General features: G+C 57.2%; 1 protein-coding gene, 1 non-coding gene and 2 pseudogenes across 2 annotated transcripts in view; all 4 read left to right on the forward strand.

The window, feature by feature from the left end:
• Positions 1–11,715, forward strand: part of ARMC10 (armadillo repeat containing 10) — a 153,521-nt gene that overhangs the window by 94,553 nt on the left and 47,253 nt on the right. Inside the window, exon 4 of the mRNA XM_085654023.1 lies at positions 1,512–1,688. Within this exon, the coding sequence (XP_085510149.1) occupies positions 1,512–1,688 (177 nt within the window). The remainder of the gene's footprint in view (positions 1–1,511; positions 1,689–11,715) is intronic.
• Positions 8,340–10,113, forward strand: LOC146856030 (18S ribosomal RNA; annotated as a pseudogene).
• Positions 11,101–11,252, forward strand: LOC146856031 (5.8S ribosomal RNA). The gene has a single exon (XR_014959130.1). It is a non-coding gene; the product is annotated as a 5.8S ribosomal RNA (ribosomal RNA).
• Positions 11,681–11,715, forward strand: part of LOC146856032 (28S ribosomal RNA) — a 4,512-nt pseudogene continuing 4,477 nt past the window's right edge.

Below are 11,715 nucleotides of genomic sequence, written 5' to 3' on the forward strand. Positions count from 1 at the left end.
CCAAGCAACGAAAGTGGTTCACATGAAGCAGTACAGGATCCCAGGGGGACATGATGAGATTACCGCAACCATACGGGACTTGGTGGAGGCGGGGGTGGTGAGACCGGTTACCACGGCATGGAATAACCCTGTGTGGCCCGTGCGCAAACCGGATGGAAGCTGGCATATGACTGTTGATTACCGCGAGCTGAATAAGCATACGCACCCATTAACAGCCACAGTCCCTGACACCATCACTTTGAATGAGAAAATTCAGAAACACAATGGGACATGGTATGCGGCACTTGATATTGCCAATGCTTTTTTCACGATTCCAATTGCCCCCAAGTCCCAGGAGCAATTCTCCTTCTCGTGGAATGGTAGACAATTTACATTCCAATCTTTGCCCCAAGGGTACTTACATAGCCTTACAATCTGTCACCGGTTGGTGGCAGAGCATTTGGATGAGGTGTCAGTTATTCCTGGAGTACAGCTTTGTCATTATATTGATGACGTGTTGATTCAAGGAGAGTCCCAAGAACAGGTGCAGGTTCAGCTAGACAGAATTGTTGAGCATTTGCAGAGCAAAGGGTGGGTGATTAACCCAGAGAAGGTGCAGGGACCCTCCCAGAGTGTGAAGTTTTTAGGTATTCAGTGGCATCAGGGTCTCGCCTTTGGGACCTTGTAAGTAAAAAAAAAAAAACGGAAGTATAAGACTTCACGTTTACATTTACTTCGTATTTAAAGTAAATGTAAATGTGAAGTCTTACACTTAAGGTTGGTTTTTTTTTTTACTTACAAGGTCCCAAAGGCGAGACCTATTGGCTCTGCCAATGCTTGTTTTAGTCAGCCGTTCGTGTTGCTACTTCCCTTCCATTTCACATTTTAATTCTAAGCTCACACCATCCTTCACGCATTAATACATTACACAACAATAATGGCTGTTTCATAGTAATTTAGAATAAACCTTTAAACATACTATACAACCACAGTGCTGTAAAACACAGCTAAAAATACTAAACTCATAGGTCTCACAGAACCGTGACCTGTTGGCTTTGCCAGTGCTTGTTTTACCTGAAGGCATATCTCAAATACAGATATCACGCAGACTGCCACTCAATACATTGAGCAGATATCCAGTGTGACTCTTGTACACAAGGGCACACTTCGCATAGAATTTGCATGTAGATAACCGCCACATGCATAAAAGTGTATTAAAGATGGAAAAAGTACCTTTTCTCGCATTCCTGCCTATTAGTACTGAGACTGTTTCCTGTGTATCGTTATACTATGTTAATTTGTTTACAGTAAAAAAAAAATGCGTTTGGTTTCGTGAACATTACATTTTCTATGACTTTAAATGGTGCATCATGTCACTTCCATTTAGGTCTTATAAGTCGTATTTTTTTCCAAATAATTTGAAATGTATGCCATTTACTGGAACATTTTGTGTACATTATCTGGACACTGCTGATGAACCTTGAAATGTGACAGAAGTTGCTTTACATTGATTAGTGCTCTTTCTTTTTCAGATTTATATTGAACATATTTGTGTAGCTGTTGAAGCTGCTCCACTGAACTCTGAACTGCAGTTAGCTGCACTTAGAGTGTTAACTAACATGTCTGTTACTAACGAATACCAAGACATGATGGTAAACTCCTTACCTTGCTTTCTTCGTCTGTGGTCTCATGGAAATGAAAAGACGCAGGTACATATTTTCTATTTCAAAGTCTTAAATCACCTATTTTTGCTAAACATTTGTATGTATACTGCTACTAGATTTTTCTTTATGAAAATTAACTCTAGTGCCTGTTCGAGATGATTACCATGATAACAATAATTTAGTAAGAACATTGGGACTGACTTCACAGCGCCTTTATCCCACCTACCTCGGTCCCTCAGTCGGAAGCAATTTTATACATTTTGCATCTTTCTAACCCTGTAGCCATCATAGCCCCTCAGCTATATTTTATTGACCTAGATGGAGGTGCTGTTTCACTCTGCTCAAATTAATGTCTGATTCCCTTAGAAACGTCCCTGGAGAAGTGTTAATCTATCTGAAGAAGGAAGTTTTTGCCATTGCGCTGGACCACTATTACCATCATAACTACGCTAGGCTAACTATGACACCTTCTTTTCCAATCCCTAGGGAGATCCTCCAGCAATGGGTGCCCTGTTCAAACAGCAGTGACATTGTGCATCAAGCATGTTGGATTCTTAGCTCACTTCGTCACCCCAGTTCAGACCCGGACATATGCAAATCAGTCGTGACTCTGTTCCTCATGGAAACAGTTCAGCCCAAACTGCTGAGCCAGGTTTTCCCTGGACAGGAAACCAGCATCCTGGGACCGGTTTCGGGGTAAACACCCCTCATCAGCCAGGCTAGTTTGAATCCAGTGGCAAAGGGAGCAAGGGACCCACGTCTGGGCATACCCTGCCAACTTAGGGCGAACTAAGCAAACACAAGGAGATGATGGACGGAGCGCTGCAACTTTTCAGACACCCACCCTCAGTCACAGATATGGGTTGAATCCGTCATCGTTCTTTAGCTCACTTCGCCACCCCAGTTCAGACCCAGCGATATGCAAATCAGTCTTGACCCTGTGCCTCATGGGAACAGTCCAGCTGGAACTGCCAAGCCTGGTCTGCATATGCAGTAGACACAATGTTGTATTTGTACCTGAGCAAGCCAGAAAGAGCAGGTGAGCAATGCCACAGTTTCTCTAGAATGGAGTGGGTTGTGCAGGGGTGAATGCCATCTCCTTATTGCCCTGTCTTCTTTGGTTGGGTGGAAGTCTGGATCATCAGACGGAGCACATCTAGTGCCAATACTGGCCACTGAATGCATGGATTCATGTGAGGAACGCGGACCTCTGTGGTTTAAATAATTGTATTTTCAATTGAGTCCGTCCCCAGTCGTAATTTAAACTTTTCCATACAGAAATATGAATATCTTTTCCCACAGGTCTAATGTGTTGAGAGCAGAGCATATCATCTTCAAAACAAGCAAGATAGTCGATGATATTAATCTGCGTGGATATAAGCACTAACAATACAGTTAAGATTTTACTGTCTTGTTAAAATTTTGAATTGCAACCTTTAAAAACCCTGTTGTGAATATTATTCTGCATATTTGAGGAACTCACATGAGGGTGGCACCCCAAGGCGTATGATTTAAGTGACTTCACAGGATATGACCACACAATCCAATGTATGCACATTGTGTAGAAGAATCGGTTACTCCCTCCTATTTTAATAAATACAAATACCATATTTCTCTCTGAAGTGGACACAATTACGCCGAATATTTTGAAATAATATAATCAACTACCAAATCGTCATAAATGCAAGCTGTTAACGTTCTCTAATTGGTACACTTACCTAACCCACCCAAGCAGACAAAATGCCCCACAATTTTCTAAGTTTACAACCATTATGTACAATAGGGTTCCAGTCTACATGAGACAGAGCCGCAACTAGAGCCAAATTTCGGGGGGGTGAGGGGGGGGGGGCTAAGAATAAATTTCAGGGGGTGGGGGCTAACTCTTCCAGCAATAGGCAGAGTGGAGATGCAGGGGCTCGAACGAGGAGTGAAAAAAACAACAAAGCCTCATTAACAAGCAAATGGTCTTTTAAAGACCTGTGAAGTACTCGGGTGCGGCTATGTGTGTGTCCGGGAAGCTGTCTCAGCCCGGGCTGCCACAAACTACAGGGGGAACTGAAGCCCTTTGAGCCCAATGGGTGTTGTGCGCCTGACATCAGATGTACCTGAAGAAAATAAGAGGGGCTCAAAGACACCATGGGATGAATGTAAAGCTCCCACCCAATATGTCCCTAAAATTAGGGCTGGGCGGAGTTAGCGTAACGCCACTACGCAGAATTATGGAAAAAAATGTGTGGAAAACGAGCACACCTCCTGCGGCCAGCCGAGGGTCTGTGTGCCCGGGACAGGAGTCCCTCGTGCCCGTGCAGGCTCCCAGATCTCCCCAGACTGGCTGGGTTGAGAAGCAGGGACCGGCCCCGGGGCCTGGGTTTCAGTCAGGGCCTGGGGTGTGGGAGCCCCTGTCCTCCGGCCTGCCAAGGGTCTGTCTGCTCAGTACAAGGGTCCCTGGTGCGGAGCCCCGGAGCCCTGCAAAGGCAGGCGGGAGCCCTACCGCTATGGCTCCGCTCGGGGCGGGCAGATGGGCGTCCTTTTGGTCCCGGCCATCTGGTTGCACCTTTGGTCGCACGCAATGCTTTCCAATGGGGCGACCAGATGGCCGGGCTGCCCTGGAAGTCCCGATGGGGGCTCATTTGCCTCCCCGATCCCAGCCAGGACTGGGTCGACTCCGTCACTCGGTGTGCACAGGTTCCCAGAAAAAGGGGTAGCTTTCCTCTGGATAACTAGGGGCAGGGTATGCCGGAACACCCCTACCGGGCTGGTGGTTCTCTGCCGGGGACCAGATGGGCTATGCCCGGACAACACCTCCCCTCTGTCCGGGGGCTCCCTCCTCCGGCCCACGGCATGTCAAAGTGCCCGGGACGGGCTCCATGGGTCCTGGGCAGTCCTCCCCCGGGCGTCCGGGCCTGAGAGCTCCAGCGGTCCTCCCCGTGCCTGAGGCCCAGCCGGTGTCCCCGAGCCCCCCGGGAAGCGGAGCCCCTGAGCCCTGCAAGGGCAGGCAGGAACCCAACCGCGAAGGCTCAGGCAGGTAGATGGGAGTCCTTTTGGTCCCGGCCATCCGGTCGCACCTTTCCCTTCGGCCATCTGGTCACATGCAATGCTTTCCAATGGGGCGACCAGATGGCCGGGCTGCCCTGGAAGTCTGGATGGGGGCTCATGTGCCTCCCCGATCCAAGCCAGGGCTCCAGGAGGTCGGGTGTGTCTGGGCCTAGGGTCCCCTGACTCTCGCGGTGTGCACGGGTTCCCAGAAAGAGGGGTAGCCTTCCTCCAGATTACAAGGGGCAGGGTATGCTGGAACACCCCTCCCGGGCTGGCGGTTCTCTGCTGGGGACCTGATGGGCTATGCCCGGACAACACCTCTCCTCCATCTGGGGGCTCCCTCCTCCGGCCCACGGCGGGCCAAAGTGCCCGGGACGGGCTCCATGGATACTGGGCAGTCTTCCCCTCCGTGTCCAGGCCCGAGAGCTCTGACTCTCCTCCCCGTGCCTGAGGCCCAGCCGGTGTCCCCGAGCCCCCTGGGAAGCGGAGCCCCTGAGCCCTGTAAGGGCAGGCGGGAGCCCTACCGCTATGGCTCGGCTCAGCTCGGGGTGGGCAGATGGGAGTCCTTTCGGTCCCGGCCATCTCTTCGCACCTTTCCCCTCGGCCATCTGGTCGCACGCAATGCTTTCCAATGGGGCGACCAGATGGCCGGGCTGCCCTGGAAGTCCGGATGGGGCTCATTTGCCTCCCCGATCCCTGCCAGGGCTCTAGGAGGTCGGGCGCGTCTGCGCCTAGGGTTCTATGAGTCTCGCGGTGCGCACAGGTTATCAGAAAGGGGGGTAGCCTTCCTCCGGAATACTAGGGGCAGGGTATGCCGGAACACCCCTCCCGGGCTGGCGGTTCTCTCCCGGGGACCAGTTGGGCTATGCCCGGACAACACCTTCCCTCTGTCTGGGGGCTCCCTCCTCCGGCCCACGGCGTGGCAAAGTGCCCGGGGGGGGTTCTATGGATCCTGGGCAGTCCTTGCCCGGGCGTCCCGGCCCAAGAGCTCCGGAGGTCCTCCCTGGGCCTGAGGCCCAGCTGGTCCTCTGAGTCTCGCGGTGCACACGGGTTACCAAAAAAAGGAGTAGCCTTCCTCCATAATACTAGGGACAGGGTACTCCGGAACCCCTCTCGGCCTAGTGGTCCTCAGCCGGCAGCTGGACGGGACAGGACGCTGCCCAGCCCGGGGTCCGTCCCCGGGCCTGCCGCGGATTGGGTCCTGTGGGCACAGGGAGCCTCCCCCTGCTTGGCTGGGTTCAGGGGCTCCCAGGGGCCCCGGGAGGGTGGCCTCCCCATCCCAGGCTCTGTCCTTGGTCCTGCTGCGTGGCAGGGGGACTGGGACGGGGTCCCGCGGGCCCGGGGATGCTTCCCCATGAGCCTCCGGGCCTGAGAGGCCCGGCTGGGTCCATGGGCCCTGCCGGGCCCTATGTCGAGTGCTCCAGCCCTGGGCCCTGTCCCCCGGGCTGCCGTCCTGCCAAAGGCCCAGGATGGGGTTCCATTGTGCCCTGGGAGCCTCCCTCTGCTTGGCTGGGTTCAGGGGGTCTCAGGGGGCCTAGCGAGGGCGTCCTCCCCACTCCGGGCTCTGTCCTCGGTCCTGCCGCATGGCAGGGTGCCCCGGATGGTGTCCGGCGGGCCCGGAGAGGCTTCCCCAGCACCTTTGGGCCTGGGAGCCCCGGCTGGGTCCAGGGGCCCGCCGGGCCCCGGGTCGGGTACTCGGGCCCTGGGCCCATCCCCCGGCCTGCTGCTCTGCCAAAGGCCAGGGACGGGGTTCCGTTGTGCCTGGGGAGCCTCCCCTTGCTTGGCTGGTTTCAGGAGCTCTGGCCGGAACCCTGAGGGCCCCGGGGAGGGTGGCCTTCCCCACCCCGGGCTCTGTCCTCTGTCCTGCTGCGTGGCAGGGTGCCCAGGATGGTGTCCGGCAGGCCCGGGGAGGCTTTCCCTGCTCCTCTGGGAGCCCCGGCTGGGTCCAGGGGCCCCATCAGGCCCCGGGTCAGGTGCACCGGCCCTGGGCCCCGTCCCCCGGCCTGCCGCTCCCCTGAAGGCCCGGGACAGGGTTCCGTTGTGCCCGGGGAGCCTCCCCTTGCTTGGCTGGGTTCAGGAGCTCCGGAGGGTGGCCTCCCCACCCTGGGCTCTGTCCTCGGTCCTGCTGCGTGGCAGGATACCCGGGATGGTGTCCGATGGGCCCGGGGAGGCTTCCCCTGCGCCTCTGGGCCTGGGTGCCCCGGCTGGAGCCAGGGGCCCTGTCGGCACCCCGGGTCGGGTGCTCCAGCCCTGGGCCCCGTCCCCCGGCCTGCTGCTCCACAAAGGGCCCAGGACGGGGGTCTGTCGGTCCCGTGCAGACTTCCCCTGCTTGTCAAGGTGTCCGCGGGCCCCGGGTCAGAGGGCCCGTTGGGTCCCCCTCGCAGCCTCCATGGCTGGTGCCCAGCTGGGGCCCTGGGCCTACGGTCCCCCATGCCCCGGCACCCTCTCACTCTTTTGTTGGGGCACAGAGCGACCAGATGGCTTCCCTTTCAAGCCTGGCCATCTGGTCGCACCTTTCCCCTCAGCCATATGGTCGCACCTATCCCCTCGGCCATCTGGTCACACGCAATGCTTTCCTATGGGGCGACCAGATGGACGGGCTTCCCTGGAAGTCCTGATGAGGGCTCATTTGCCTTCCCGATCCCAGCGAGGGCTCCAGGAGGTCGGGCACATTCACGCCTTGGGTCCCCTCTGTCACCTCGTGTGCACAGATTACAAGAAAGGGGGGTAATTTTCCTCCGGATTACTAGGGAGAGGGTCAGTCAGACCTCCGTGAGGTCTGGCTATTCTGAAACAGGGGAAGGCAGAACCCGGACCTGCCTGCCGGGGCCCCCAGGGGCCCGGGTACGCACCTGCCTCTGAGCCCCTTCCCGATGGTCCTTTTCCTCCGAGCCTGCTCAGTCAGACCGCTGTGAGGTCTGGCGATTCCGAGACGGGGGAAGACAGCACCCGGGCCCGCCCGCCGGGGCCCGGGCCAGCGCCTACCTCTCTGCCGCTTCCCGATGGGTCTTTCCTCTGAGCCTGCTCGCCCTGAGAGCAGGCAGGGACACGAAACCGGCATCCCCAGCCAGGGTGGCTTGCCGTGGGCGGCCCCGGCCGTACTCCTATCGATTGGGCACTCTCGGTCCATTTAGGGAAGGACTGCTTGGCCAGCCTTGGCTGTTGTTTCAACCAAAGAGCTTCCACCCCGCATGGACCGTCCGGCTCGAGGGCCTGCCGCCTGGTGGGAGGCCCTTCACCCTACCCAGCAGAGCGAAGGCCGAGCGGCCCCGGCAGCTCGTGCCCCCCAGTGGTCCGACCCGAACAGAAGGGGTCCGGTGGCGCCAGGCCCTCGGACGCCACACCGTCAGCCCTCTCCGCCCAGCACATTTCCACAGCAGATCGGAACGACCGTTCTGAGGGGTGCCACTGCCACCAGGCCCCGGCACCCCTGCGTCTCGCTCAGGCTGCGCCTCGGCCCGCCTCTCCCTCCCGGGCGAGACGACTGGGCCCGCCGGTGCCTATGCGACCGCACCTCTCCGCACCCCTCCAGCGAACCCTCCAGGCGGGCGGGCTCCTTCCCCCAGCAGGCTCACGAGATGGAGGGGTGCGCGAAGGTTGGCCGGTCAGGGAGATGGGCACGCGGCTTCCCTGAAACCCACCCTGTCAGCAGGTGCGGCTACCCTAGTTGATCCTGCCAGTAACATATGCTTGTGAAGATTAAGCCATGCACGTGTAAGTACAGTGAAACTGCGAATGGCTCATTAAATCAGTTATGGTTCCTTTGATCGCTCCATCTGTTACTTGGATAACTGTGGTAATTCTAGAGCTAATACATGCCAATGAGCGCTTACCTCCCGGGATGTGTGCATTTTTATCAGACCAAGACCAATCCGGGCTCGCCCCGCCACTTTGGTGACTCTAGATAACCTCGGGCCAATCTCACGTCCCCGTGACGGCGACGATACATTCGGATGTCTGCCCTATCAACTTTCGATGGTACTTTCTGTGCCTACCATGGTGACCACGGGTAACAGGGAATTAGGGTTCAATTCCAGAGAGGGAGCCTGAGAAATGGCTACCACATCCAAGGAAGGCAGCATGTGCGCAAATTACCCACTCCTGACTCGGGGAGGTAGTGACGAAAAATAACAATACAGGACGCTTTCGAGGCCCTGTAATTGGAATGAGTACACTTTAAATCCTTTAACGAGGATCCATTGGAGGGCAAGTCTGGTGCCAGCAGCTAATTCCAGCTCCAATAGCGTATATTAAAGTTGCTGCAGTTAAAAAGCTCGTAGTTGGATCTTGGGATTGAGCTGGCGGTCCGCCGCGAGGCGAGGTACCGCTTGTCCCAGCACCTGCCTCTCGGTGCCCACTTGATGCTCTTGACTGAGTGTCCTGGGGGTCCGAAGTATTTATTTTGAAAAAATTAGAGTGTTCAAAGCAGGCCGGTCGCCTGAATACTTCAGCTAGGAATAATGAAATAGGACTCTGGTTCTATTTTGTTGGTTTTCGGACCTGGGGCCATGATTAAGAGGGACGGCCAGAGGCATTCATATTGTGCCGCTAGAGGTGAAATTCTTGGACCGGCGCAAGACAAACGAAAGCGAAAGCATTTGCCAAGAATGTTTTCATTAATCAAGAACGAAAGTCGGAGGTTCGAAGACTATCAGATACCGTCGTAATTCCGACCATAAACGATGCCGACTAGCAATCCGGCGGCGTTATTTCCATGACGCGCCGAGCAGCTTCCGGGAAACCAACGTCTTTGGTTTCTAGGGGGAGTATGGTTGCAAAGCTGAAACTTAAAGGAATTGACGGAAGGGCACCACCAGGAGTGGAGCCTGCGGCTTAATTTGACTCAACACGGGAAACCTCACCCGACCTGGACACGGAAAAGATTGACAGATTGATAGCTCTTTCTCGATTCTGTGGGTGGTGGTGCATGGCCGTTCTTAGTTGGTGGTTAATTCCGATAACGAACGAGACTCCTCCATGCTAACTAGTTACGCGACCCCCAGCGGTCGGTGTCCAACTTCTTAGAGGGACAAGTGGCGTTCAGCCACACGAGATTGAGCAATAACAGGTCTGTGATGCCGTTGGATGTCTGGGGCTGCACGCGTGCTACACTTAACAGATCAGCGTGTGTCTATCCTTCGCTGACCGGTGCGGGTAACCCGCTGAACCCCGTTCATGATAGGGATTTGGGATTGCAATTATTTCCCATGAACGAGGAATTCCCACTAAGTGCGGGTCATAAACTCGCGTTGATTAAGTCCCTGCCCTTTGTACACACCGCCCGTCGCTACTACCGATTAGATGGTTTAGTGAGGACCTCGGATCAGCCCCGCCGGGGTCTACAACGTCCCTGGCGGAGCGCTGAGAAGACAATCAAACTTGAAGTAAAAGTTGTAACAAGGTTTCCGTAGGTGAACCTGCCGAAGGATCATTAACGGCGGAGCGGCCCGAGCGACCGACGGCACTAGCCCAAAACCCTCGGCCCGCCTCCTGCAAGCACACACTGTAGGCACAGGGCCCGGCCCGGCCCTGGCGAGCCCCGTCCCGCTGAGCGGTCCACGGCCGCATGGGGCGCCTGGGTGAGGACCGGGACTTTGGCTGACCTCTTACCCCGGGGAGGGCCCGACCGACCAGTTAGGGACAGGGGAAGGGGAGCGGTCCCCGTCCCCTGTCCCTCTCTGGGAGGGGCTCAGCGGTAGGCCCTCCCGAGATGGAACCCTAGCTCACCTGGCATGACCCCCGCGGTGGGGGGAAACCGAATGGCAGTGCATCATCAGGCTGGTACCACCCGCCTCGAAAGGCCCTGCAGCCAGCTGGGCCCGCTGGCGCCCACGTCCCGGCCCCACTGAGATCCGGACGACCAAGGAGTGGCCCTTCTTGTGAGGCAGGGCGGCCTAGAAGAGAAGGGGCCGAGGGCCTGCGAGGGGACCCCAGCTCCTCTCGGTGGGAGGTGTGCGGGATGGGGAGATGCCTGGCTCTTCCCTTCCGGCGCCTCCGACCCAGGCAAGGGTGGGGTGGACTGAAAAAAGCCAGCCCACCGGCATGGCTCGGGCCGCCCGGCGACAGACGATTGACGTGCAGGTGGAGCGACCCTCTCTCGTTGCCAGGTACCCGGTTCGAACCGGTCCCGTACGGCTGGGCCGAGGGGTTTGAAGACACGCGTGGCCCCTCCCGGTTACTCTGGGAGGTATCGGCTGCTGTGGGGCTGCCTGCTCCTGTCGCACTGGGAGCCCCCTTCCTCGCCCGCTGGGACTCCCAGACCGAGCGCCCGGTAATGTATTTTTTCTCCCAACGGTGCAGTCTGACTCCCAGAGGGGAAGCCTTGAACGGAGCTCCTGGGCCGTCTCGCCGCGTGGGCGGCGGACGGAGTCGCCATGCTCCTGCCTCTCCTGCGGCCGCACATTTTTGAAAAGTTGCCTGTGACTCTTGTCGGTGGATCACTCGGCTCGCCCATCGATGAAGAACAGCTAGCTGCGAGAATTAGTATGAATTGCAGGACACATTGATCATCGACACTTCGAACGCACCTTGCGGCCCCGGGTTCCTCCTGGGGCTACGCCTGTCTGAGGGTCGCTCGATCGTCAATCGCCCTGGGGCTTTCCCGGGACGCGGCTGGGGCCATCGTAGGGTTAGCTACACTTCCCTTGTTCCCCCCACAAGGTCAGACACCCCGATCGCCTATGGCAGGGTCCCTCGCCGGGTCCTGCCGTGGAGGTACACCACCGGCGTGCCTGGCCCCAAGAAGGGGTCTGGCGACTGGTCTGCCCCGGGCCCGTCCCGGGGTGCCTGGCTGTGTGCCGTGCGTGGCTGACTGTGGTATCCCACCGGCTGCCCGCACGCCTGCGCCTCGGGCGCCCACCTCCGTGGCCGGCTACCCAGGGAGGACGAACCCCCTCCACATCCGATCCGGGTAAAGAGGGCGTGTGCGCTGCCGGGACGCAAGGCCCCTGCTCCGGCAGGGGCCTGGGCTCCCCCTACGCTCCGGCGTCTTCTTCCGACTTTGACCTCAGATCAGACGTGGCGACCCCCTGAATTT

Source organism: Triturus cristatus, chromosome 4_1, assembly GCF_964204655.1.
Source record: "Triturus cristatus chromosome 4_1, aTriCri1.1, whole genome shotgun sequence".
In the NCBI taxonomy this organism is placed as follows: domain Eukaryota; kingdom Metazoa; phylum Chordata; class Amphibia; order Caudata; family Salamandridae; genus Triturus; species Triturus cristatus.